At 40.9% G+C, this 27,369-nt stretch overlaps 1 protein-coding gene across 6 annotated transcripts in view; it reads right to left on the reverse strand.

Moving 5' to 3' along the window:
- Window positions 1-27,369, reverse strand: part of AMBRA1 (autophagy/beclin-1 regulator 1) — a 158,778-nt gene that overhangs the window by 122,187 nt on the left and 9,222 nt on the right. For 2 of the 6 annotated variants that reach the window (XM_014543356.1, XM_014543355.1), the window contains exons 2-9: window positions 21,325-21,523; window positions 11,823-12,076; window positions 10,924-10,982; window positions 10,018-10,201; window positions 9,237-9,409; window positions 8,048-8,114; window positions 7,355-7,501; window positions 6,048-7,084 (exon numbers count right to left, since the gene is read on the reverse strand). In XM_014543356.1, coding sequence (XP_014398842.1) covers window positions 6,048-7,084; window positions 7,355-7,501; window positions 8,048-8,114; window positions 9,237-9,409; window positions 10,018-10,201; window positions 10,924-10,982; window positions 11,823-12,076; window positions 21,325-21,367 — 1,964 coding nt within the window. In that variant the 5' untranslated portion in view covers window positions 21,368-21,523. Of the gene's footprint in view, window positions 1-6,047; window positions 7,502-8,047; window positions 8,115-9,236; window positions 9,410-10,017; window positions 10,202-10,923; window positions 10,983-11,822; window positions 12,077-21,324; window positions 21,524-27,369 lie in introns of all 6 variants that reach the window. The other 4 variants (XM_014543353.1, XM_014543352.1, XM_014543354.1 and 1 more) reach the window with 3 other exon arrangements.

Genomic DNA, 27,369 nt, shown 5'->3' on the forward strand with positions numbered 1-27,369 from the left:
GAAGTTATTTTTTCTTTTTTACTAAAAAGGACAAAAAGGATTTACACTACATACTGGATCACAGGGGATGTCATTTCAATCCCATTTGTTCAATTCAACTACCATTTAATGAGCACCTACTACGTGCCAGGTATTGTTCTAGGTACAACAGTGATACAGACAGAGTCACTGCCTTCAGAGAGCTCACTGGCAGGAAGGGAAACAAATACTTTCTGCCACAGGTGCAATTTCATATCTAGTACACAAGCAGAGAAGAAGAGGAAGTGATTATTTGGACAGTCAGGGAAGGTTTCCCAAAGGAAAAGGTGACAGTTGTGCTAGATTTTGAATAATAAATTATGTATACTCCCCATCCAAAGAAATTGGGAGGGTTTTAGATAAATAAACCCTTTAAACAAGTTAAGCCAGTGGCACAGAAAAAGTACTCAAGTTGGTCCTAGTCAGTTCATCTCAGTCAATAGAGCATCAACCCTTGGACTGAAGGGTCCTGGGTTCAATTCTGGTCAAGGACATGTACCTTGGTTGCAGGCTCAATTCCTGGCCCTGGTCAGGGCTGTGTCTCTCCCTCTCCTTTCCACTCTCTCTAAAAACCAACGGGCCAAAACCGGTTTGGCTCAGTGGATAGAGCGTCGGCCTGCAGACTGAAAGGTCCCAGGTTCGATTCCGGTCAAGGGCATGTACCTGGGTTGCGGGCACATCCCCAGTAGGAGATGTGCAGGAGGCAGCTGATCGATGTTTCTCTCTCATCGATGTTTCTAACTCTCTATCTCTCTCCCTTCCTCTCTGTAAAAAATCAATAAAATATATTTTTAAAAAAACAAAAAAACAAAAAACAACAACAACGGGAAGCCCTTGCTGGTTTTGCTCAGTGGATAGAGCGTCAGCCTACCAACTGAAGGATCCCGGTTTCAATTCCAATCAAGGGCACATTCCTGGGTTGCAAGCTCGATCCCCAGTGGGGGATGTGCAAGAGGCAGCTCATCAATGGTTCTCTTTCATCATTGATGTTTCTCTCTCTCTCTCTCCCTCTCCCTTCCTCTCTGAAATCCATAAAAATATATTTTTAAAAATAAAATAAAAACCAATGGGAAAATATCTTTGGGTGAGATTAACAACAACAAAAATATTCAAGTTGGATCCTACTCTGTATTATAATCAAGCTATGAAAACTGATACCTTCCTCATTTCTAGATTCCTTTTGCCTCTGTGAACCTACAACTAGCCCTGCAGACATATCCATTTATTTCTATCAATGATGTTTCTGCTAAAAGTTCCCTGGAGTATCCCCATGTGAGCAGAGCTGAAGGATCAACAAGTTAGTGGGCCTATGAAGCTTCAAGAGGCTTCAGATTGCTCCAAATTCCAAAGCAATTCCCTTACAAAAGTCTAAAACAAACAAAAAACACCCTTAGAAATCTAATGAGGGCTTCCAACTCTAACCTTCAATGTTTTAGGCCAAATTTTATGCTATAACCAATGTCCTCCCCAATCTTCATTGATCATAAGGGAAAAGTAAAAATCAAAGACAACAGTTCTCAGAACACACTCAATCTTACTAAATACTTCAGACCTAACGCCTTACCTATCTAGAAAAAGAATGGAGAAACAATTTATTTGGGGAAGATTTAGTCCAATTTTGATCTTTCACTTGTTGGGATTTAATAGTGAACCTCCCTAACTGGGATCACTGACAAGCATGTCAACCTCACGGCTGGCAGGCCACATGCCTTGTAGGTCTATGCAACATAGACCATCTGGTACACTAAAATACACACTGCTGCTTAATACTCTCACTATTTGTAACACTATTAATTCTATCAGAAGTACCAAGGATCAAAACATGCCTCTTTAGTCTCTCCCCTACTGCAAGGCCAAAAAAGAAACCCTCTCCCTTCAGTAGCCGGTGTACACCTTTTTTTTCCCCCCTACCATTCTAGACTAGTGGCAGCAGCAGCCCAACACTGACACCTGCTGGGGAAATCCAAGCAAGGGCTTGTACTGTACTGTGATCATCAGCTCAAAAATGTCACGGCCCTTTAGAAGTAGAAGATGCCAATTAGCACCTGTTTGTACCTTTGACTTATACTAGAATGTAGCCACTCAATTCACCAGGAAGTGATGGCCCTTCTTTAAAGGGTGTGCACTTATAAATTTTAAAATATACCTCATTTTTTAGTAGAATGTCAGCATTCATGGTATACCTCATCCTCGCTCATCTAAAAGTGACTCCTTACATAATGTAACTTACTGTATTAATATACAATTTTACAATAACCATGCATTTGTTATATATTTTACATTTTTTAAAGCATATATGTAAAATTGTTTACAAGATGACAAAGGACTTCATTTTCTACAATATACATTTTTTAATGCTATAACTTTGTTTAAACCACACACATAGTACTTTTTCTCTACAAAAATTTTTGGTAGATCCTTAATAGTTTCTGGATTTTATTTTATTTTTTAAATCCTCACTCGAGAATATGTTTTTATTGATTGTAGAGAGAGAAACATCGGTCATTTGCCTCCTGCATATGCCCTACCTACAGATCAGGCCAGTGACCTAGGTATGTGCCCTGACTGGAAATCGAACCCACAACCTTTTGGGTGTACAGGATGACACTCCAACCAATTGAGCCAGCCAGCCAGGGCAGTTTCTGGATTTTATTTACTTATTTAAATGGTTTTTTAATTGATTTTTTAGAGAGAGAGAGAGAAGGAGAGAGAGATAGAAATATCCGAGAGGCAATCATCAATCAGCTACCTCCTGTACACCCACATGTGCCCTGACTAGGAATCAAATCGTTGACCTCTTGGTGCCTGGGACAATGCTTAACCAACTGAGTGACACGGGTTGGGCCAGTTTCTGAATTTTAAATTGGCTAACTTTATTAAGAAGTAATCATGCCCTGGCCGATTTGGTTCAGAGGATAGAGCACTGGCCTGTGGACTAAAGGGTCCCAGGTTCGGTTCCGGTCAAGGGCATGTACCTTGGTTGCGGGCACACATAGTACTTTTTCTGTGTGTGCAGGAGGCAGCTGATCGATGTTTCTAACTCTCTATCCCTCTCCCTTCCTCTCTGTAAAAAATCAATAAAAAATATTTGTAAAAAAAGAAGTAATCATTAATATTTTAGTCACATGTGGCTAATTACATTTAAATTAAAATTTAAAAATTTAAATGTAGATCCTCAGATAACATTAGCTGCATTTCAAACTTTTTGAATGCCTTCTGTATGTCAGGAACTGTGCTTGCTACCTTCTCAGCTCTCCTGACAAAGAGGAAGAACAGGATCCACCGTTGGCTAGTGGCTACTGTCCCGAACAGCACAAATACAGAACATCATTATAGAAAGTTTTCTTGAACAGCATTTCTTGCAGTGGTTCTCAACCTTCCTAATGCCACGACCCTTTAATACAGTTCCTCATGTTGTGGTGACCCCCAATTTCATTGTTACAAATTGAACATAATTAAAGCATAGTGATTAATCACAAAAACAATATGTAATTATGTGTTTTCCGATGGTCTTAGGCGCCCCCTGTGAAAGGGTCGCGAACCACAGGTTGAGAACCGCTGCAAGAAACACGTTGGATTATTTTCAGACAAATTATATAACATCTAGGTGGGGGATTGGATAGGGGACAAAAATGAAAGAAGTCTGGCCAAATATTAATGTTTTGAAATCATGTTTACTATACTTTTCATTTTTATATGTTTAAAGATTTTCATAATAAAAAAGTTAAAAGAAAGGAAAAATAAATAAAAAATGGCTTGCCTAAAGAGGAGATTGTCCCATTAGGAATATATCATGGAGGGCAGCTTGGAAAAATCTTCAGTCATCAAACCAGAGTTCAAATCCCTACTCAGTGACCTATTATGGGACCTTTAACAAGACACTGGACTTCCCTGAGCCTCACTTTGTTCAACTGTAAGATGGGAAATTTAATACCTGCCTTGCACAAAGTTGCGGTGGGAAATAGAAATAATTCATGCAAAGCAAGAACACACTACCTAACACATAGTAGGCCCTCAGTAACTGATATCTCTATTATCAAACAGCAGAGTTTACTTTAAACCATGTAGGTATTTCTCAGAATAACAATGAAGAGGTCCTGTTGGAAGAGGATGGACAAAGGCTGAGCAGAAGCCCTCTACTGCTATGGAAACAGACACTGGTAGGCTTTTAATGCAGTAAATCAGTGGTTCTCAACCTGTGGGTTGCGACCCCTTTGGGGGTCGAACGACCCTTTCACTGGGGTCGCCTAAGACCATCAGAAAACACATATATAATTACATATTGTTTTTGTGATTAATCACTATGCTTTAATTATGTTCAATTTGTAACAATGAAATTGGGGGTCACCACAACTTGAGGAACTGTATTAAAGGGTCACGGCATTAGGAAGGTTGAGAACCACTGCAGTAAATGAAGACAATCCTTTTGTGGCTACCTTTAATAAACTTTTTGAATACCTTCTATATGTCAGGAACTGTGCTTGCTACCTTCTCAGCTCTCCTGACAAAGAGGATGAACAGAATCCAAGACTCAAGATGTAAGGTAAAATATTCCAAAGCCAGAATTTTGGAAATGTTAATCCAGAATTGGCCTCAATCACATGGGCATAGCAACAACCGCTATTTTTTTATCTTTTATGTCCAACCAAGTTCCCCTGTTCCCCTTGGGAACCACCTACTGTCTTGCATACATCATGCCCTTCCTCCCCTAGTATGGACTGTTCCCCTAAAATAAAAGTTCTCTCTCTCTCTCTAAATCCTACCCATCTTTCAAGACATGATTTTGAAATGCTTTCTTTGATTCGTCCCTTTTTCTGAAATTATACTACATTTAATCTCAGAAACTTACAATAAAGCATTCAGTTCCCTACATTTTTTATATACTTTCATGTAAATAAGGCTTGCCTCTACAATAACAATGTATATTCCCAGTGGGCAAAAACCGGGTATTTGCTCCTTTTGGGTTCCCCACAGTGCCTAGCACAGTTTTGGAACAACTGTAACCATTCAACAAGTCCTTATTAACTGGGTAACTCTCTAAAGCATCCTCCCAAAATAACAAGTACATTATGTGCACAATCCATATTCCTTCCCTTGCTAGAACCTTATGTCAGAGAAATTTCAGTGGCTTAAACAGAGGATATAATGCAGAACAACATGCTGCTTAGATCCAAAAGGCAGAGTCTGGGAGTTGGTGATTACACTAGATTTGACCTTTACAGAATTGCAGAAAGAAGACCCTAATAAATCAAGATAGATGCACACACAGCCACACCTTGAACATGTGGTGGGCTATTTACCATACCCACTCAGTTTCTTCCATGAAACAGTTGCCTGAGATGCCGATCTGAGTATGGAGAGGCCTTCCTTCTATGAATTATTCTTCTTCCCCACCCTGAGGTAAATGTCCATCTGGAAGATCTACTCAAAAAATCTTAACTAAGCAACTAACTTGCTGTCCAAAAAATATATTTATCTCAAAAAATATGAACTATCTTCAACATATATATTATTTTCCTTTCTGTCAAGCTGCATTGCTCCAAAAGATCAGATTTAAGAGCTGAACACAAAGCAACACAAGAAGACCCAATACACTAATCTGCCCCAAGCAGGGTTTTCTTTTACTACTAATTTCTAAACATACTGGGACATTTTCTTGTTTCATAGCCCTGAATATACAATCCTTCAAGAAGTTAAAAAAAGCCAGGCAGAGGACGTCAATGGTTCTATCTCCTCTTCAACTCCTCATGCCCCTCTAACCTAATCTACATTCTCCTTTAAGGTTAAAGGTCACAGAGCTTAACCAGAAAAGGAGCTAGTAGAGCCAACTGACTCATATAGCTAGGCCCTATCTTCTCTCCGCCACGAGAGCATTATTTTCCAAGAAGATGCAATGGAAGTAGGGAGAGCCAAACCAAATGCATGGGTCTCAGACGCTCCAGATGCAGCCACAACATCTGTAGGACTAAAGAAAGAGATATAAGGAGAAGAGTAAGGGATGTAAGAGAGAACAGAAAGCGCCTGCTTACCTCCTGAGTGAATCTTCCTCAGAACTTTCCTCAGGCATATCCTGATGTAAGGCCTCCTGTGATACAGTTCCAGTTCTGCTGGACTGGGTGTAAATTCTTTCCCAGTGGCCTGTCTCCTGGTTGAAGGCCACCCCCACAGTCCTCTCCTCCTGCGGACTAGCAGAGCTGCTCAACTCCAGCCTGCTGGAGCTGGGCGTATGGCCCTCAGTCCGCTCAAGAGGTGGTAATTGGCTGCCACTCGATGGCATGCCCTCAAAGGTACTGGAGACCTGCCAGGAGGAGCTGGCCTCGCCAGAGGAGTAGTTAGGTGTGGTTCTTTCCCAACGCAGGGTATCGTTGTTAAAGGTTAGCAGATTGTGGCAAGCACGACAGTGATTCAGGTGACCACGGGACAGGTTGGAGTTGTTCTCACTGCTGTGTGGGGTGGGCTGGTGGGAGGGGCCTGGCCTCTCAGATTCAATGTTATTATTGAGCATTTCCTGGGCCTGTTGGGTCTGGGGGGGTTCCCCATTCAGGCTCTGGTCCAGCTCCTGAAGCCGGTCATACTCCAAAAAGAAGCGTCTCAGGTCACATGGAAGCTCATGGCGAATGCTGCCTGAGTTGTTTTGGCTGGAGCCATTCCCTCCATCTGACTCAGTTGCCAACCCTGAAGCTGGAAAACCCCTCCCTTCTGTGGCTGAAGTGTACACAGATGCTTGAGAGCCACCTTCCTGCTGCCTCAGCACAGACAGCAAAGTCACCGAAGAGGCACTGGTCCTGGGCGGGGGCATGGATTCCGCCTCAGAGCGGGAGTTCAGACTGAGCACTGTCCGGGTCCATTCAGATCCTGTCAGTCCGGGAGCTATTTCTCGGTGATACCTAGAAGGGTGGCTAGATAAAGGGCCTCCCAAAGAGCGACGGGTGGGACCCAGACTGAGGTTGCGGAGCGTGTTGCCGGCAGTGCTGCTCTGGACTGTACTGAAGGCAGACGGCCGGTTCAGGAGGCCCTGGTCCTGCTGCGTTGATGAGGCCTGCTCCGGGGGATGGAAGGGCTCGGTCTGTACAAAAGAAAAGGAAGGGGTAGTAGCCCTGGCAGAAGCAGGGGGAACACTGTCCTGGTGTGGCAAGAGGGAAGGAACTCGAGTGCCAGAGCAGCGGCTGCAAAGGCACAGGATCCCAAGGTGCTGGCAGCACTCAGCTGTGGGGTAACTGACCCGCTGTCGGAGCCTGATGTAAGCGGAAGTCCTGGGGCGCTCCATGGAGGGCTGAGGGGGAGGCAGTGGGGGTGAGGGGGTAGCAGACTCTTGCACTGTGCTTTGCTCTCCCACCTGGATGCCAGAGGAGCGAGAGGACAGCATGTGCAGGAAATTGTGGAGGAGAGGCGTCCGGCGAACTGGCTGTGATTGCAGCAGGGCACGCTGTCGGTAGTGAGATATTTCTGTTCCATCTATGGGGATCTCTGGTTCATCATCACCCTGCAGTGTGGACCAAGGTGGGACGGAGGCAGAGCAAGACAGTTAGGTAGAATCTTTAGGTAAACCAAGAAAAGCTACTGATAATCATCCAAGAAAAACTTTCACAGACAAGCAACAACTCCACCTCTGAAGTGCTGAGAACTGGCTTCAGATTCAGAATCATCATATGGTATTAAAGTATTCCCTTCCAATTAACAACATTTCTGAATGAGTACAGCTGGCAAACCAATTCTCTTAAAAAAGACATCTTCATAACACAGAGGCAGTGAGGGGAAGCAAAATGTTAACCAGCCAGAGACACATGAATGACAATCTATCCAACACTGCCTGGTTACTTCTAATGATGGAATCACTCGGGTTTCGGAATTGACTCCCCTATCATGATTATGGCTATAACTTTGAATACAGTCTGAAGCTAGTTTTGAATACTGACTGGAGAGAAACACTCGGGCATTGAAAATTCAAGTCTAATACAATCAGAATTACAACACTAATTTAAAAAATAAGCCACAATTTAGATGGAGTTGGAAATGCTGACTAACTTACCTGCTGATTAGAGGGGTTAACAATTGCTGTGAGTAAGTAGTGTCCAAGAGGATCAAATCTCACCAGACTGAAAACAGAAGAAGAGACAAAGACATGCATAGAGATTATGCTAACTTAGAAGAGGAAACGTGTACAAATTTATAGCAATCAATACTGTAATGTCAGATTACTCCACCCTAGAGATTTTCAAAACTTTCAAAGAAATTATAATAGTTAAGTTCAATACTTCTTGTTATCTCCTTATACTTGCCAAAATATGGGAATCTGTATCACAAAAATAATTTCAAAAAATACCTAGACTTCATTCCAGGAAGCAGCTACATTAAGCACACATTTGCTCATATCTATGAGCTCATCATAATAGCAAAGCATAGAATGCTCCCAAACTCTGCCACAAGTTCAGTTCCTCCCTTATATGGTAGCTACACTGGCAAGAAGCATGAGTTCTGGTGACAATGAACAGTTTCAGCATCAAGTAACTAGCGGAGTCTATAAGTTAGACTAGACTAGCTTATATCCAATTCTAATGCCAAGAGAGCCAAAGGAAAACTGCATCAGCTTTAATTCAGACAATGTGTGTTTTGATCTTGAGGGCTAAATAAATATTAACTGGCATATTTGATGCATACTTACATCTCCCTCTTGCAGTTTGATAAACACAGATAACTAGGGATGAACAATTATCCCTCAAGCTACCCACAACCTGAATACCTTTCAGATCTCTCATAAAAAGGGGCTCTTCCAAACCCAGATAGCTTTGAATCTAAAAAAGATTCTAATGACCCCAGTTTTCAAAGACCAGAAGATAGGCCAATAATGAACAGTTGAAATGAACAAAATTAACTACTTCCCAGCTGACTGGCCAGCTGCTGAAAGGGTAGGAGGAGCACCCTGGCCGGTGTGCTCAGTTGGTTGGGCATGAACCTGTGCACTGAAAGGATGCCGGTTGGATTCCCAGTTAGGCACATGCCCAGGTTATAGGCTCTATCCCCGATAGCAGGCATGCAAGAGGCAGCAATTGATGTTTCTCTCTCTTCCTCTCTCTAAAAATCAATAAAAATTCTTAAAAAAAAAAAAAAGGCAGAAGGAGCTGTAGGGATAACAATCTGTCTCCCAGGTGAAAGCCAAGTGTAAATGTTCTCTACCATGCTAATCTATGCCAGACATCACTGGTGGACAGAGGACTCACCGGACCCGTTCCATCTCGCTAGCTGTCTTCACCACAGCAAAGGGCTCCCTTCGGCTCCAATCCCAGAAGTGGATCTCATTGGCAGTGGCAATCAGAAGGAGCTGAGCCGTAGGGTGGAAAGCCAGAGAGGCAATGGCATTGTTGCTATCTGTGAACCAGCTTTCACTGCCACCCTATGAATGAACCAATCCCAAATATTCTCAGGTTACCAACTGCCAGCAAACTGAGATGTCAAATTCTCAAAAGGTCCACATTTAAGGTAAAATTACTATGGCAGGGCATACTTTAAATTTATCCTCTGTAAAACGATGTAGAAAATCAGCGATCGAACAGTGTCACCAATTTATTAGAAAAATATTACTGTCAGTTCAGTTCTCCAAGTCTTCTACAAGCCATCAGCAACGAGCATCAGTACAGCTCCTATTTCTGAAGCCTGGGAAAACTCAAGCTTGGTGCATGACATGGTGTACAACCCACTAGCCATTCAGTAGGACAAGGAGCATATTGCTTTGAGGATCGTAATCAGAGTACTGTATAATCCGTGCTATAAGACAACAAAAATCCATCCTGAACACATGGTAGAGCATGGACGGATGGAAAAATAGTTAAATAGGGTATTCATCACAGAATGGAGGCTAGGCTTGCTATCATTTAAGTGGGTAAAGACTACCACTTACTTGGATGTAGTGATAAGAACCTGGCTAGTCTCTCCTCCAGAATTAAGAACCCAATGGTAAACAAGTCTCTGAATTGAGAATACCAAAGACAAGGAAATACTTACGTGTAAATCCCAAATCCTAACCTCCCCATCCAGGCAGCCAGAAGCAATAAGGCCTGAGATGGTGGGATGGAAAGTGACACACCATGGAGTACGACGGTGTCCAATCAGCGAATGAACACACTTGCCAGTCTTCACCTCCGTAATATAGATATTATGGTTCACATGGGTGGAGGCCAAGAGAGTCCTAGGAAATCAGAGTACAAAGTCAATGTGAAGCATGTGGGAGGGGAACAAACTATCAGCTTTGGGTGACACAGAAAATTTATACTATTCCTCATCCCAGGACAAAAAAAACTACACCTTGGGCATTACCAACAGCAGAAACATTCTGATCTTTAAAAGCTTCTGAATTCTCCACCCTGTCCCCAAATGACACATAACCCCTTCTGAGAATATTTTTTCTAGCTGGGAAACTATCACACCATTGGTGGCCCATACCGCACACGCAAGGGATGATTATTGAAAACTTTCCAAGTTGTGTGCCTCAATGTTCTTTGCTTATTCCTATTATTTTTATGGTTATAACTGCTCGTCTACTTTCTTTCCCTTTCTGATACACTGTCAAAGCTCTGTTCATACAATGCTTCAAAGAGCCTTTAGGGCAGCGGTTCTCAACCTGTGGGTCGCGACCCCTTTGGCGGTCGAACGACCCTTTCACAGGGATCGCCTAAGACCATCCTGCATATCAGATATTTACATTACGATTCATAACAGTAGCAACATTATAATTATGAAGTAGCAATGAAAATAATTTTATGGTTGGGTCACAACACGAGGAACTGTATTTAAAGGGCCAGAAGGTTGAGAACCACTGCTTTAGGGGTTTGACTTGGAGGATCAAGTTAGGTCAAACACACAGAAAGCAATGCTATCACAAGTCTTAAGTAATAGATAAGTACTAGGTACCTGTCTGGGCTGAAGGCCAGTAAGAAGGTAGAGCGTGGACTATCCGGCAGTTCTACTCTCTGGGGAACAAACAGAAAAGGTTAAAAAACATTATTTATAAACTATGGCCCACTCTACCTCAAAAATACACGAACCTGTCTAGATTAGTATTCACAGAGTAAATTATCAAACTGGACATGCTGAAGCTACAAATTGAGAAAGACAAATCTAAATTAGCTTTAGGAAAAATGTCTAACTGTAAAGAAAAAAGGTACTTCTAGCCCATAAGTTCTTCCAAATTTGTTTTACCAAATTTCCCTGCCCGGCCCTAGCTGGTTTGGTTCAGTGGATAGAGCATCGGCCTGCAGGCCGAAGGGTCCCAGGTTGATTCCAGTCCAAGGCACATGCCCAGGTACGGGCTTGATCCCCAAAAGGGGGCGTGCAGGAGGCAGCCCATCAATGATTCTCATCATTGATGTTTGTACCTCTCACTCTCTCTCCCTTCCTCTCTAAAATCAATAAAAAGATATATTTAAAAAAATAAAAAAACACCTACCTGCCCGGCTGGTGTAGCTCAGTAGTTGAGTGCCAACCTATGAACCAGGAGATCACAGTTTGATTCCCAGTCAGAGCACATGCCCGGGTTGTGGGCTCGGTCCCCAGTACGGGGCGTACAGGAGGCAGTCAATCAATGATTCTCTCTCATCATTGATGTTTCTATATCTCCCTCACTCTTCCTTCCTCTTTGAAATCAATTAAAAATTATATTTTCTAAAAAAAACTCCCTAAGTTACATAGTATATCTATTCTAGTACACAAAATGAATTATACCCCAACTCTATGTCATTAACCCAACTCAAGGTCCCATTCTACTGTCACCCCTGCACAAACCCAATGTCAAAAGTAACCATTTTTCTTACCTTGCCCTCCCATTTCATCCACCGGGTTTTATCTTCCACCAGCTCCTGCAGAAGCCGCTGAGCTCCAAAGGCCCGAGTGCCCCGTTCTCGCCCCCAGAGTATGCGGACAGCATTTTTCTCTGGAACAACCTTCATGGTGCTCAGCAGCCACTGTAACACCAGGCACAGGAAGAGAAGGAGCAAGCAATAGCTCCACACGCTGAAGCAGCTAAAATGAGGCCATTCAGGTCTTTGTGAGTTGTCTTCATGGAAATCTAAAAGTATGAACTTAATGTCAATGAACATTAATGTCAAAGCTTCTACAGAGAAGCTTCCCATTGCAAATACGAATCTAGCCCAAAAAGGAAAGTATTCTTTTTATATTTAACTAGAGGCCAGTGCATGAAATAGGTGGGTTCCTTAGGCCTAACAGGCAATCAAGGCCTATCAGGTCTGAGCCAACCGGGGCCTGCCAGCTGCCAGGTGCGGGACGGGGCCTGCCAGACGGGGGGAGGGACCATGGGAGGTTGGCTGTGGGAGTGCACTGACCACCAGGGGACAGCTCCTGTGTTGGGTGTCTGCCCCTGGTGGTCACTGTGCGTCATAGCGACTGGTTGACCGGTTGTTCCGGTCGTTCCGTTGTAATGGTCACTTAGGCTTTTATATATATAGACTAGAGGCCCAGTGCATGAAATTCATGCACAGGTAGGGTCCCTAGTGGCTGCTGGCTGGGGGCACCTCTCTTCCCCGGACCACCGCCGGCCCCACCCCCTGGTCCAACTACCAGTCGAGGGGACAATTTGCACATTAGGCTTTTATTTTGAAGGATGACACTTTCTCAGAAATGATCCTTTCCCCAGAACTTTTCTTCCAAAAATATTTCTTCCTTAAATTCTGCTCATATCTTCCATAGCTCAGCCTTTTATGTAAAGAACAGACCATTCTCTAAAGCAGTTACTCTGTTCTTATTTTATCAGACAGGAAGAACTTTTGCTACTAATAAAGAGATCTAGAAACTTATCAAAAATAAGACACGACTTCTGTGCCATGCTACTACCCTAGTCGCTGGCACCCCTTCTTTCACTTGGGCAATCTCCAAACTAAAGGACAGGTAACAGATCTGAAGAGGCTATTACCTGCAGTACGGCTCTTAGTAGTAACTGCCATTCTACTTCCTACCTAAAAGCAAGTAAGTACATGAGGACTACTTTGGAGTACCTTTCTCACTCTAGTTTTCTCTTCTCCACTAAAGTTCCAAAGTAGAGAACAGAGGAGAGAAAATATTTTCAGTTCCTTTTTCTCATCCACCACAACCCCTAAGAACATAAAACTGTCACAAAATAAAAGTGCTACTAAGATGTCAACTAGCATCAAAATATATATATGTATACAAAAATTAAAGAATTGGCTCCTCTATACAAAGAAATATGCAGCCCAATAAAATGGTGTTTCAAAATAATATATATAAATGTTATTCATTGCAGCACTGTTTCTTCAACTCCTATGAAAATTTCAAATATACAGAAAAGTTTTTAAAAGAGTGAAACATACACTATTCACCAGACTCAAGAATTGTTAATACTTTGTCAAATTTGCTTTATCTATCTCCATCAATATATGTGTGTGTGTGTTTTTTCTGAAAAACACTCTAACCTTATATACCCCATTATGCATTTCCTAGTAATAAGGACATTTAGCTTCATAACCACAATACTATTATCACACCAATTATCTAATATTCAGTCTTCATTCAAATTTCCCCAACTGTCCCCCAAAAAAACGCCTTTAATGAGTTGGCTTTTTTTTAAATCCAGAATTAAATCAAGACTCAAGCATAGAATTTGGATGCCATGTCTCTTTAGTCTCTTTTATTCTAGAACTACAGGCCCGATGCACGAAATTCGTGCAAGAGTAGGCCTTCCTTCTCCTGGCTGCTGGCACCAGCTTCCCTCCAGCACCCGGGACCTGGGCGGCTGCTGGCAGCTTCCCTCCAGCACCCGGGACCTGGGCTCCCCTCGTAGCCCTGGCTTCGTCCAGAAGGACATTCGAAAGGACATCTGGTCTAATTAGCATATTATGCTTTTATTATTATAGATGGCCTTAAGTTTTGTTTTGGTTGGTTTTGTTTGTTTATTTACAACATAAGTTTTTTTGGTGTGTGTTTTTTTTACAACACAAGCTTTTTTAAAAGACCAAGATAGTTGACTTACAGAATGTCTAACATCCTAGTTCTATTTAATTATTCCTTCACAGTGCCATTTAGCTTGCCTCTGTATCCCTTATATTTCCTGTAAACAGGTTAGGTCTAAAAACCACTGATTAGAGTTAGGTTGTTTTTTGGAGAATGCTTCACAGGTGATGCTACTATGAACCCCCTGGTACAGTACATCAGGTGGCACATATTCTCAGACTGTCCCACTTAGTCAGACTTGGTAACTTATGTGATCACTTGGCAAAACATGATCACTTGGTTGGATTTGTAGCAGCCAGAAAGTTCTCTTTATAAAAAAGGTCTATTTCTCCCTTTACAATGATAATCTGTGGCTAACATTTGGCACCATGCGAATATCTGTTCTTCCTCGACCTTTTGCTTAATGGTTTAGCAGTCATTGATGCTTCTTTCTTTTTAAAAAAATATATTTTATTGATTTTAGAGAAATAGAAACATCAATGATGAGAGAGAATCATTGATTGGCTGCCTTCTGCACGCCCCCCACTGGGGATCGAACCCGCAACCCAGGCATATGCCCTTGGTCGGAATCGAACCTGGGACCCTTCCGTCCTCAGGCTATCCATTGAGCCAAACCAGCTAGGGCGATGCTTCTTTCTTGAACTGTTTCACTTAGGGGCAGATTTTCTAATGTTGTTATTATTTCTACATTTATTAGCTGGCATTCTGGAAAGAACTGACCCTTAATAACTGAAGCAGATTAAATGCTTACTTTTTGGCCTTTAATAACTACTTCTTTCTTATTGTTTATAATAACAAAAATTGGGGACAACCCAAGTGTCCATCTAAAAGGGATTAAATGGCCCAGCTGGTATGGGTTGGTGGTTGAGTGGCACCTCATTCCAAGATGTTGCCAGTTCGATTCCAGTCGAGTTGCAGGCTCAATACCGGGCAGGGGGGATGTAGGAGGCAGCCAACCAATGCTGATATTTCTCTCTGCTGGATGTTTCTATCTCTCACTCCCTCTCTCTTCCTCTCTCTCTCTAAAGGTAGTAAATAACCAATCTACGTAAGGAAGATTCTCTGGGTAATGACAACGAGAGACCTCCAAGAGGGGTTGGAAGAAGCAAGGTACAGATCACTGTATTCAGTATAGTAATGCTACCTTTTGAATAAGAGGATAACTTAACACTTATTAGAAACTGAAGGAACAAGGTGAATTGAAACAGAGATGGAAGCAAGACTTCCACCTTGCTTGTTTGTTTTATATCATTTTTAAATTTTTGAAATGTATTACCTATTAAAAATTCATTTTTGAAATATTTAATGATGTGAAAAACACATGTTAAATGAAAATACATGTGTCGAAACCGGTTTGGCTCAGTGGACAGAGCGTCAGCCTGCAGACTGGGAGGTCCCGGGTTCGATTCCAGTCAAGGGCATGTACCTGGGTTGCGGGCATATCCCCGGTGGGGGATGTGCAGGAGGCAGCTGATTGATGTTTCTCACTCATCGATGTTTCTAACTCTCTCTATCTCTCTCCCTTCCTCTCTGTGAAAAATCAATAAAATATATTTTTAAAAAAATGAAAATACATGTTAAATGAAAACAGCAGAATGCAAAATTATATACACGGTATAATCCCAATTTTATTTAAAAAAAGAGCTTGGAGAATAATGACATAAAAGAAATATAAAAAGATAATAACCAAGGTTATCTTTGGATGGTGAGACTACAGGTGATATGATAATTAGAAAATGCAGTGTTCTTTTTACTTTTTAAATTTAAGTAATAAATGCTTATTGTAAAAAGTCAAACAACAAACTGGCTCTTTACATTTTATGAAAGGCTGCAATCTAAAAAAGTACACAACTAGATTCATCCAAATACTCAGAAGGAAAAATGTTTATAGCCTGTGCTGAAAGGAGTTTTCTCCCTGGAATATTAAAATGTAAAAAGTAAGAAAGATTCTATTGAAAGACACAACTCACATGTTCCTAGTCACATACAAAGCACCGTTCCCTAAGGAGTGACAAAGGAACAAACTCTAACCTTTATCCTCATGATACAGCTCTCATCCCTCATTAGTGCATGATATACGTATGTACACACTGAAAATGTCAACATGCTGTAAGCCAACCTTCTGAATAAACCCAGGATGAACTAACTGGAAGGAAACAATCTCCCTGGTGACTCTGACAACTCATGGTTTAAAACCAAAAGTCTGGAAGTGAAACTGCCTTGCAGTTTAATTACTAACCAGTAAGGTGCAGAAATACAGTTCCCATTAGTTCACCTTAACCCTTTACTAAGTCTACAATTCTTTATGAGCCTATAATTCCTTAACCTAATATAGAGAATTTCTGAAGAAATTAGTTTTGAAGGTCCCTTGTCCTAACAGTGCAATATAAATGTACTTTCTAAGAAATAACTTTAAACTATTTATAATCTTGTAACATGTGGTGAAAACAGCAGCAGTCTAATTCCAAAAAAAAAGAAAAAGAAAAAAAGAAAGAAGAAATCTGATCTTTGACCTCGTGTAATTCACAAGGAAAAAGAATAATAGGTCACAAACTTCAACTGACCCAGAAAACTGTGATGCAACCTGGAGTTTCTACAGGTATCAAAAGGAAGATATAAGAGCTTCTATAAATACCAGTTTTCAAGAAATCTAAAAAAAAAACTAAAGCTCAGAATTACCAAAGAGCTTGTCTATCAATTCCCAGGGACCTAAACACACTGAAAGTTCAAACAAGAGAAAGTCTGACTGATGGCAAGAAGTCAAAGGGACTAAAACAATTGCACAGTTTTTCTTTTGCTTGAAGAAAAATATTTGCCTGTGTTTCTTTAAAAGGATATAGGACGCCCTAACCAGTTTGGCTCAGTGAATAGAGCGTCAGCCTGCGGAATGAAGGATCCCGGGTTCAATTCCGGTCAAGGGCATGTACCTTGGTTGAAAAAAAAAGTAGGGGGCGTGCAGGAGGCAGCTGATCGATGTTTCTCTCTCATTGATGTTTCTAACTCTCTATCCCTCTCCCTTCTTCTCTGTAAAAAAATCAATAAAATATATATATTTTTTAAAAAAGGATATAGGACTTCTCTCCTGATACACTCCTTACAGCCACCTGAGAAGAATGTTTACTTGGTTCTCTATAAAGAACAAAAGGAATTAAATCAAACTAAAGTCAGACTGACCTGTAGCTGAGGAGGAAGTGTCAGTCAAGTGTGTTTTTCATTCCTCTTTTTAAAAAGAAGGAAGAAAAAAGTTTCCCAATCTGTCCCTTAAACCAGATTGAGAGAAAAGATGCCAAGAACAGCTTTTGTGAAGCCCTTACACAGTCCTCAGAATTTATTTTCAAATAATCAAAAGCCTCATGCAATTAGAACCGAAAGTACACAACTGCGATAGAGTGGGGCAAAAGTATGTTTACAGTTGTTTGTATGGCAAATAATACAATAATCCTATATAATAAAAGCCTAATATGCTAAGTGTGTGGTCGGCCAGTTGGCTGTTCAATCAAAGCGTAATATGCTAATGATATGCTAAGGCCTGTCAACCGCTTGCTATGACGTGCACTGATCACCAGGGGGCAGATGCTCCGACCAGGTTAGCTTGCTGCTGGGGTCTGGATGATTGGGTCTGAGTGAGACAGTCTGGACACACTCTGGAGCCCTCCTGCGGTTTCTCCCTGGCTGGCCAACCTCCCGCGTCCCTCCCTGGGCCTGATCATGCACTGGTGGGGTCTCTTGGCCTGGCCTGCGCCTTCTTGCAATCTGGGACCCCTTGGGGGATGTTGGAGAGGCGGTTTCAGCCCTATTCCACAGGCCAGGCTGAGGGACCCCACAGTGCACGAATTCGTGCACCAGGCCCCTAGTTAATAAATAATAATACAAGAATAAACTGTTTCCCATACTCACAACTATAAACCACCTTTTGCCCCACCCTATATACATAACACAAATGCCAAGATTCTACCCCCTTCCCATCCCACCTCCCATAACATAACTGAGCACTTTAAAAAGTTAGGAAAATAAACCAGCTTTAAAGATTTTTCTCTGCTTAATTCTAGGACGTAATTATATTTTACAATTACTAATAAAAAATCACCAGTGGGAAGTAAAAGTTGGATTTACAGGTTCTCCTTGCAATGTGATCATCTTATGCCAGCAGTATTGCTCCACCTTCTAGCTATATGACTTTCAGCAAGTTATTTAACCTCTTTGAGACTTTGTTTCCTCCTGTATAAAATAGGAATCACAGTATCTGCTTCATCAGATTGTTGTGAGGCTCCAATAAAAAGAGTAATGGAGTTGTTAATTATTGTTGTCCTTAGTCTTCAATCCTCTTTGGAGTTTACTATGTTTTCCCGCACCAAATAATAAAACCCCAGAGACCCAAAATGCCACAAATTCCTAAGACTAGCAGATTTCTAAGAAACATTTCAAAGGCTGTTACCAGACAATAAAGTAAAATGAATATACTCAGGAAAATAAAGTATATTTATGTGGCAAAATAATCAAATGAGATTTGGGCAACCTGTAGATAAGTTAAGTGAATAATAAAACAGAACAAATGCCCTGGCCAGGTAGCTCAGTTGGTTACAACTCATTTGATCCCCAGTCAGGACACATACAAGAATCAACCAATGAAAGCATAAATAAGTAGAACAACTAATTGATGTTTCTCTTTCTCTCCCTTCCTCTCTCTTTCTAAAATCAATAAATAAATTAAAATTTTAGACCTGGAAGGGACTCACAGAGTGCAATCACCTAATTTATCCGAGTTACTGCATCTCTCCCCACTTCACTATGTTCCTGGAGGCAGTCTAAGAGTCGTTCGAATCAGTTATGTGATACCAACATATATTCCATAATATACTGGGTTCAACCCAAGGTTAACACTTTAAAAGGAAAAAAAATCCTTTAAATACTAAATCTAGAATCACTTGCATAAGTAAAGGTCTCCAAACAACTGGCAAATTAACCACAAAATGTCAGGCCTTTCATTAGAGGCCTGAAAGCGGTCTGGTATTTTTTAGAAACTGCACGTGGACTGAAATACACAGGGTTTTCTGCAGTTGTCAGCTTTGCTTTCATTAACAGGACTTTATACAAGGCATTTCAGGACACTTCAAATGACACCCTATAGGATGCAAGTCCAAAATGTGACCACCCCGGGCCAGGGCTGAAAAACAGCATATGTAGAACAAGTACAGAGGCAGTGTTTATATTCTGAAAGTGGGATAGGAATACGGGAGGTTACATTTTAGAATGCCAGATATAAATGTGATGTGATTTAATGGGTAAAGGTAAGACTAAGAAGTTCCAATAACTGATTTTTTACCACTGAGTTGTTACATAATCTTGGACAAACCACACTCTTCCTGAATTTCAAGTTTTCCTCCATGTAGGGACTGAAAGTATTACATCTTCTATCTTAAAAGAACTACGTCTTTTAAGGTAGAAATGGAGTACCTTAGAAGAAATAGAGTTCAAAAATTTGAGGCAGGATTACTACTTTTCAAAGTAACAGCCAAGTTAGGAACCAACAATAACCAGAGTAATAAGTGGAAGTTCACACAAAGATGTTTGGCACCTACAGTTCTGAGAGTACAAAGGAAACTACAGTGGCTATGAAACAGAATCAGAAAGTATCTGACAAACTGAAAGCAAATAATTTTATAGAATCAAAACCAACACAACCAATATTATATACAGTCCCTTTAAAAGAAGCAAAAACCCATAAATAAAATGTTTACAGACATAACTGCACCCTCTACCTCATTTACTAGTACGTTCAGAATTACAAATACTCTAAATAACAAGTGGTCTCTCCATGTAGAAAGTCAGGTTAAGAGGTAATAATCAGTCAAGTACCTGGTACAAAGATTGTCAGCCCAAATTTACCAAGAGTTGAGTAAGCAATGTAACCTTTTTGTTCTCGTATCCACTACCACCCCCAACTTTTTAGATACATATATATTTTATTGATTTTATAAAGAGAGGAAGGGAGAGGGAGAAGAATAGAGAGTTAGAATCGATGAGAGAGAAACATCAATTCAGCTGCCCGCAACCAAGGTACATGCCCTTGACCGGAATTGGACCTGGGACCCTTCAATCCATAGGCCGAGGCTCTATCCACTGAGCCAAACCGGTTAGGGCCACCCCCAACATTTTTTATATATAAACTCAGAACAAGGCAGAACTTTACACAGTATATCACAAATTGGCTAACAACTTCACAAAATGCTTTGAGGATACAAAACTAAATAAATTTTAATTACTGATATTATAATAAAGGGAATAAAAAGCACCAATTTTTCTGCTACAGATTTTACTTACTAGGTTTAGGGCTTTCTAAAATAACTTACGATGATGTAACCTAATGTCCAAATCACAGGAAAGTTTGTGATCAAAACTAGAAATAGAAAGCTTTAAGTTCCAAATCAGAGATTAACAATCTTCCGTACTCCCATTTATCCCAGAAGCATAAAGAAAAAAGAAATGACGTTTTTGTGGTTTTTTTCTAAACATTTTTTTAACAGACTTCATTTTTTAAATATATTTTTATTGATTTCAGAGAGGAAGGGAGAGGGAGAGGGAGAAGAAACATCAAAGATGAGTATCACTGATCAGCTGCCACCTACAAGCCCCCTACTGGAGCCCAAAACCCGAGCATGTGCCCTTGACCAGAATCAAACCCAGGACCCTTCAGTCCACAGACCAATGCTCTATCCACTGAGCCAAACCAGCTAAAGCAAAGAAATGATGTTTTATCTGCAAACTATACTGGAGGTATTCAGGAAGAAACATGAACCCCTGAAGACTCAAGGAAGAACAAAAAAGAAATTACTGAACCTAGAGAAAAAGGAAGTCAAGTTTTGAGTCTTAAGCTATCAAACAAATCAAGACCAGGAAGGCTACTCTTAAGTGCACAAAACTGGCAAGAGATCTTCTATTAGCAAGCAAAGAAAAAAGGTAGCTTTTGGAAATTTTTTTATTTGAGAAAAGGTAATTTCTGATGAAAGAAATTTCAGAGGCAAAAACAATTTAACTCCAGAAATGGGAACTGACCCCAGCTGCCTCAGGCAAACGGGCCTAACGACTTAGGCAACAACATACCTTTCATCCACCAACAGTATTAGGAGACTAAAGTAGAGCCAAATCACAAAGGATTACATCTTTCTGTTCTCTACAGTCTTGGGGGGAAAGAGTCCAACCCTCCTCCCTGGAGCACACTGCACCCTACAATTCTTGGAAAAACCCCGGGAACCACAGCAACAGTATTGTAAAAAGCTTTAAGAACATTAATCCAAGGATCCTCAAAGTCCCAGGACAGATGAGAATACTCACCAGCCACATACAAATAAAACCTGGAAGAGGCTAAGAAATTCATGTAGGTTCATAAGATGAGTCAGTCGCCAAAGCAGGATTTGAATTCAGGCTTTCCCCTCAGATACTATCAGAGGTTGACTCCCAGTCCTTGGCTCAGCAGATACTGTGTTCAGTGTTCTCCAATGTTAGAGTCAGCCCAGGTCAGGTTCTTGGCTGACTAGAATAGGGAAAGGAAAAGTTTCCCTCAAGGCTTCAGGAAAAGAAGTCAAATTATTAAGTGCGGAGCTCTTATGCTAAAAGTTCCAGATGCCCCTCCACCTTGCCAATCACATTTCTCAGCCAATCAAAATAAGACACTGGATTTAAGATCCTCGTCACTTTAAACTCTGACTAGAAGCTGGATTCCATTTCCCCAACTTTCCAAATAAAAAACACTTAAAAGGGATAGGGGATGCAAAAGCAATGATAGACAGTCCAGTGTTTATTGACCATCTACTATGTACTCTAGGCACTAAGGATACCAGAGTGAACAAGAACATTCCTGCCTTCCCCTGGCTGGGTGGCTAGATTGGTTGGAGCACCATCCCATACACCAAAAAGGTTGTGAGTTCCATTCCTAGTTGGATGAGATTAAGAGACTTCCAATCACCGGGTCGGTATAGCTAAGTGGTTGAGCGTTTGATTCCCCGTCAGGACACATGCCCGGGTTGCAGACTTGATCCCCAGTCTCTCTCTCTCCTTCTCCCTTCTTCTCTGATATCAATAAAAATTTATTTTTTGAAAAGAATAAAGAACATAATTTTAAAAAGCACTAGCCTGAAACAGAAGACTGTCTTTTCCATTTCAGCTTTGCCATTCACCATTTATATAACCTTACAAGAGATATCACCATCCACTTACTAGGTCTGTAATGAATATTACATAGAACAAATATAAAATTACCAGCATGTGGTAAATATTCAAAAGTTGGATCCCCTCTCTTTTATCCTGTAGAGGTAACAGTTGTTGCCAATTCAAGAAAGCTCAATACAGCCCAGCCAGCGTGGCTCAGTGGTTGAGCATCGACTGATAAACCAGAAGGTCACGGTTCAATTCCTGGTCAGGGTACATGCCCAGGTTTTGGGCTCAATACCCAGTGTAGAACTTGCAGGAGGCAGCCAATCAGTGATTCTCTCTCATTATTGATGTTTCTATCTCTCTCCCCCTTTCCGTCCTCTCTGAAATCAATAAAAATATATTTTAAAAAAGAAAGAAGCCCTAGCCTGTTTGGCTCAGTGGATAGAGCATTGGCCTGCGGACCAAAGGGTCCCGGGTTCAATTCAGATCAAGGGCACATACCTTGGTTGCAACCTGGGCCTTGGTAGGGGCTCGTGCAAGAGGCAACCAATCAATGTGTTTCTCTCACATTGATGTTCCTCTCTGTCTTTCCCTCTCCCTTCCACACTCAGTAAAAATCATGGAAAAATATCCTCGGGTGAGAATTAACAAAAAAGAAAGAAAGAAAGCTTAATACATGTATTTGATGATATCTTCAAATCAGGAAACAAGTAAATACTCCCATAGCTCAACTAAAATAAACAAACCTAATAGATCCTTTATTAAAGGCACCAATGATAATACCACCTAACTCAGCTTAGCTTCCCAGTCAACAGCTCTTGGACCTCAAAGCCCGATTTTAATTTTGATGAGATAAGAGATCTCTTACGAGATACCTTAAGGTAGACCCTAAATACCGGACTGAATGAGTTAATGCTGTTCTAAGCACCTTAACATTGGTACTTCCTGAGTGAAGCATTTAAACTGGAAACTTAATATTGCACTTAATGAATATTTTTAGGTTCATGTTCTGCAACAGAATCTAATGTTCATTTGCCCACCTTCTGGGTTTCTATCTCTCCAGGCACCACAAACAAAAATATGTTTACATCACGTGCACCTTCATCTAAGTGATTTTAACCTGGCATGTCCTAAACTAGTAATTAAAAATCTATTATCTTAGCCTGTTATTGATAATGTGCTCCCATTTCTACATGTGTAACAGGAGACCAAATTAATTTTTATAGGAAAGAGATTATCAATCTGAATCTAAGCCCAGTCAACAAATCTCAAATCACATACACCCTATAGAAGCTACAGATGTTGGTTTTGATCCCCATGGTTTAGGAAGAAAATCATAATAAAAATAATATCATACAAACAAATGTTTAATAGCCCTGGCTGGGTAGCTCAGTTGGTTAGAGCATTGTCACAATATGCCAACGTTGCACATTCGATCCCCAGTCAGGGCATATACAAGAATCAACCAAGTGAATGCATAAATAAGTGGAATAACAAATCTCTCTCTATCTTCTTCTTCTTCTGAAGTAACTCTAAAAATCAATAAATTTAAAACAAATTTTAAATAAAAACTTAAAAATATACCATAAAGCCATGAATAACACATATGATAAAGAACACATCCCTCAGCATAAGATTCAGAATGTTAATATTCTATTTTACCAGGAGGCCTTGAGCAATTCACCTACTCTTTATTATTTCTTCGTAAGGAAAATGATAATATACTCATTAAAATGCAAGAAATACTGTTTTGATTAACTACCAAACAATTATGTTCTGGGGTTACCAGGGACCTCAGCAAGTAATCTTTCATATCTCCCTCATTTCTCAACAAGCCCAAACCTAAATCATCCTAGAAAGATAGTTACTAAGTCTTTGGGGAAGCTATTTCACAACCTCTTTTGGTAACATTCCAGGATCTTGCAGTCAGGAAGTTCTTTCTAATTTGTAATATATATCCCTTCAATTGCAATTAAAACATATTCCCTCTTGTCTTGTCCTCTACGGAAAGAGAACATCTGCTTAACACCACCTGAACAATATCTCTTCAAGAGAATATAAAATATAGAAAGCCCATTTCAAACAGCCTCATGTAAATTCAACATGGCTTTAAATGGGTCACCTTAGACAAAGAACATCATTAAGTCTTAAATTCCTACTTCCATCACTGACTTGCTCTGAAGATGATAGGAAGTTAAAACGATGCAGATGCTATGCCTCAATTATGCCATCAGTAAAATGCAAATAATAAAACCAGTATGTTAGGAGAACACAGTTCCTCAAAAAATTAAACATACAGAAAAGAGATTCTCAATCCCAATCTAAGCCCAGCCAACAACTCTCAAATCACACACACTAGGGCCCTGCAATTCCACTCATAAGTATATACCCAAAACAACTGAAAACAAGTACATGTACACACAATGTTTACAGTGGCACTGTTGACAATATCCAAAAGGTGGAAACAATATCCAAGTGTTCAATGTGGTTGAATGGATAAACAGATTATATATATATATGCAAAAGGTTATATGCCTATTATATGATTCCATTATATGAAATATCCAGAACAGATCAATCCATAAAAACAGAATGCAGATTGCTGTTTCCAGTTGCTGATGGAAAGGAAGAATGAAAAGAAACTGCTTAATTGGAAAGGGGTTTTACTGAGGAGTGATGGACATGTTTTGGAACTAGACAGAGATGGCAGTTACACAACACTGTAAATGTACTAAATGCCACCGAATTGTTCACTTTAAGATGGCTAATTTTGTGTTACATCAATTTTTTTTTTTTAAAGAATGCTAGGAGCAAGACACCAAGGCTAAGCAACCACGAACACAAAAATGAAAATGTATTGTTCCTATCATCACGGACCATATTATATTACTTCTTCTTAAAGTATTACTTCTTATGGGGAGACAGACATGCTAATAATCAAAGTATACAGACCATTTCTCTACTTCCTCCCTTCTCACTTCTTAAACCACTTCAATTTGGCTTCTGGCCCTACATTCCTCCAACATTGTTCTTGTTGTGACCATCAATGATCTGTGTTGCTAAAATAACAAAATACAGGTGGATCACTTCCTTCTTTCAACATGCTCCTCTTTCCATTTCTGAGATTTTCTCTTAAATTCCTTAGAGCTGGGTCCTGTGCACTCCTCTCTTCCTAGTCCAGTGGTCGGCAAACTGCGGCTCGCGAGTCACATGCGGCTCTTTGGCCCCTTGAGCGTGGCTCTTCCACACGGGCCACCAAATTTCAATCGCACTGTACATGCGTGCCCACACGTGGTATTTTGTGGAAGAGCCACACTCAAGGGGCAAAAGAGCTGCATGTGGCTCGCGAGCCGCAGTTTGCCGACCACTGTCCTAGTCTATACATACCTTTCTTCTAGGTAATATCCTCCATTTTCCTTGGCTGTAAACACCACCTATATACCGAGAGCATCCAGATTTATTTCCAGCACCATTTTTGAGGTCTCCATTTGTATGTTTTCACACATCTCACATTTAGCAAGACTAAAATTGTGGTCTTCATTCCACTCCCCAACTCTAGTCAAAATCTGCTCCTCCTCCAGTGTTTCCATCTCAGAAATGGCAACTTCATCTATCCAGATGCTCATGCCAGAAATCTGGGAATCATACTTGACACCTCCCTCCTCTTCCCACATATCCAATCCATCATTAGGTCTTGCCTGTCCTAATTCCAAAATATATACTGAATCTTTCTACTCTCCTCCATCTCCACTGCCTATAGCCGAATCCAAACCATCATCTATTGTCTGGACCACTATAAAACATCCTAACTATCATACTTCCCCCTCTTCTTCTCTTTCCAAATTTTCCATAATTTCCAAATTCTTTCCCAAAAATTTCCACAATGTAGCCAGAGTAACCTTTTAAAATCATATACTAGGTCACAACACGCATTCTTAAAACCTTCAAAGACTTCCAATTATATTTAGAAAAGAAATCCAAACTCCTGGACACAGTCCTGCTTAAGTCTCTATCCTTGTACCCCAAGGGCTCCAGAACTGCAAGAGGGTGCTGGCCGGGCTGAGGGACCACCCCGCCCCCCGAGGGCACAAATTTTGTGCACCGGGCCTCTAGTAATGTCACAAAGAGATAAGAGTAATAAAAAACCAACTTCACTGGATTTTGTCTTTACCACTATGCAAAAATATATATTCATTCTTCCAGAAGTTTACCCAAGGAGATCTGATAGCTTTGACTTTTCCCTAAATATCATTATTTTTCATGCCTTTAGTCAACTTCAAAAATCCTTCAAGCATCAACCTGGCCAATTTGCTCAGTGGTTAGAGTGTCAACCCTGGGATTGCAGGATCTCAGGTTCAATTCCCATTCAAGGGCATGTACCTCAGTTGCAGGTTCAACCAACTGACATGTCTCTCTCACATCTGATGTTTCTCTCTCCCTCCTCTCTCCCTCCCACTCTCTCTAAAGATCAATGGAAAAAATATCCTCCATTGAGGCTTTAAAAAAAAAATCCTTCAAGCACCATAGTACAGCGGTTGCCAACCTTTTGGGCCTCGCAACCGCTGCCATAGTACAAATAGATAGTAAATCACAGTTTAAATAGAAGGTAAATTTCAGATGCTAACAACATTTTCTACCTGTGTTGTAAAGAAATGTTTTTCTGTTCCTAAAATAGCTCTGGCCTGTTTTACTGCATGTATTACAAAATCCTCAAAATTTTGCCATCTATCTTATATTTGGAACTCTTTCAGACACTTTTGCTTTCTAGGTTTCTCTTTCCCAGTTAACGGCTCATCCTCTTACTTTAATCTGAAGAGCACTGAAGGGAAGGAGGGATATATATGCTGCTTTAACTTACTATTTCCTATTCAAGTTTACTAAACTTCAATCTAAGCATCACTATTATTTGTTCTCCTTTTGAAGAATACATAATCTTTATCTTGTGATAATAATACTAGAGGCCCGGTGCACAAAAATTTGTGCACTCAGGGGGGTCCCTCAGCTTGGCCTGTGCCCTCTCGCAGTCTGGGACCCCTCGGGGGATGACCACCTGCTGGCTTAGGCCCACTCCCTGGGGGATTGGGCCTAAGCTGGCACTCAGACATCCCTCTGGCAGCCCGGGAGCCCTCGGGGAATGTCCACTTGCCAGCAGGGAGCAGGCCTAAGCTGCAGTCGGACATCCTTAGCGCTGCTGAGGAGGCGGGAGAGGCTCCCACCACCACCACC

This window comes from Myotis brandtii, unplaced genomic scaffold (assembly GCF_000412655.1).
Source record: "Myotis brandtii unplaced genomic scaffold, ASM41265v1 scaffold324, whole genome shotgun sequence".
In the NCBI taxonomy this organism is placed as follows: Eukaryota; Metazoa; Chordata; class Mammalia; order Chiroptera; family Vespertilionidae; genus Myotis; species Myotis brandtii.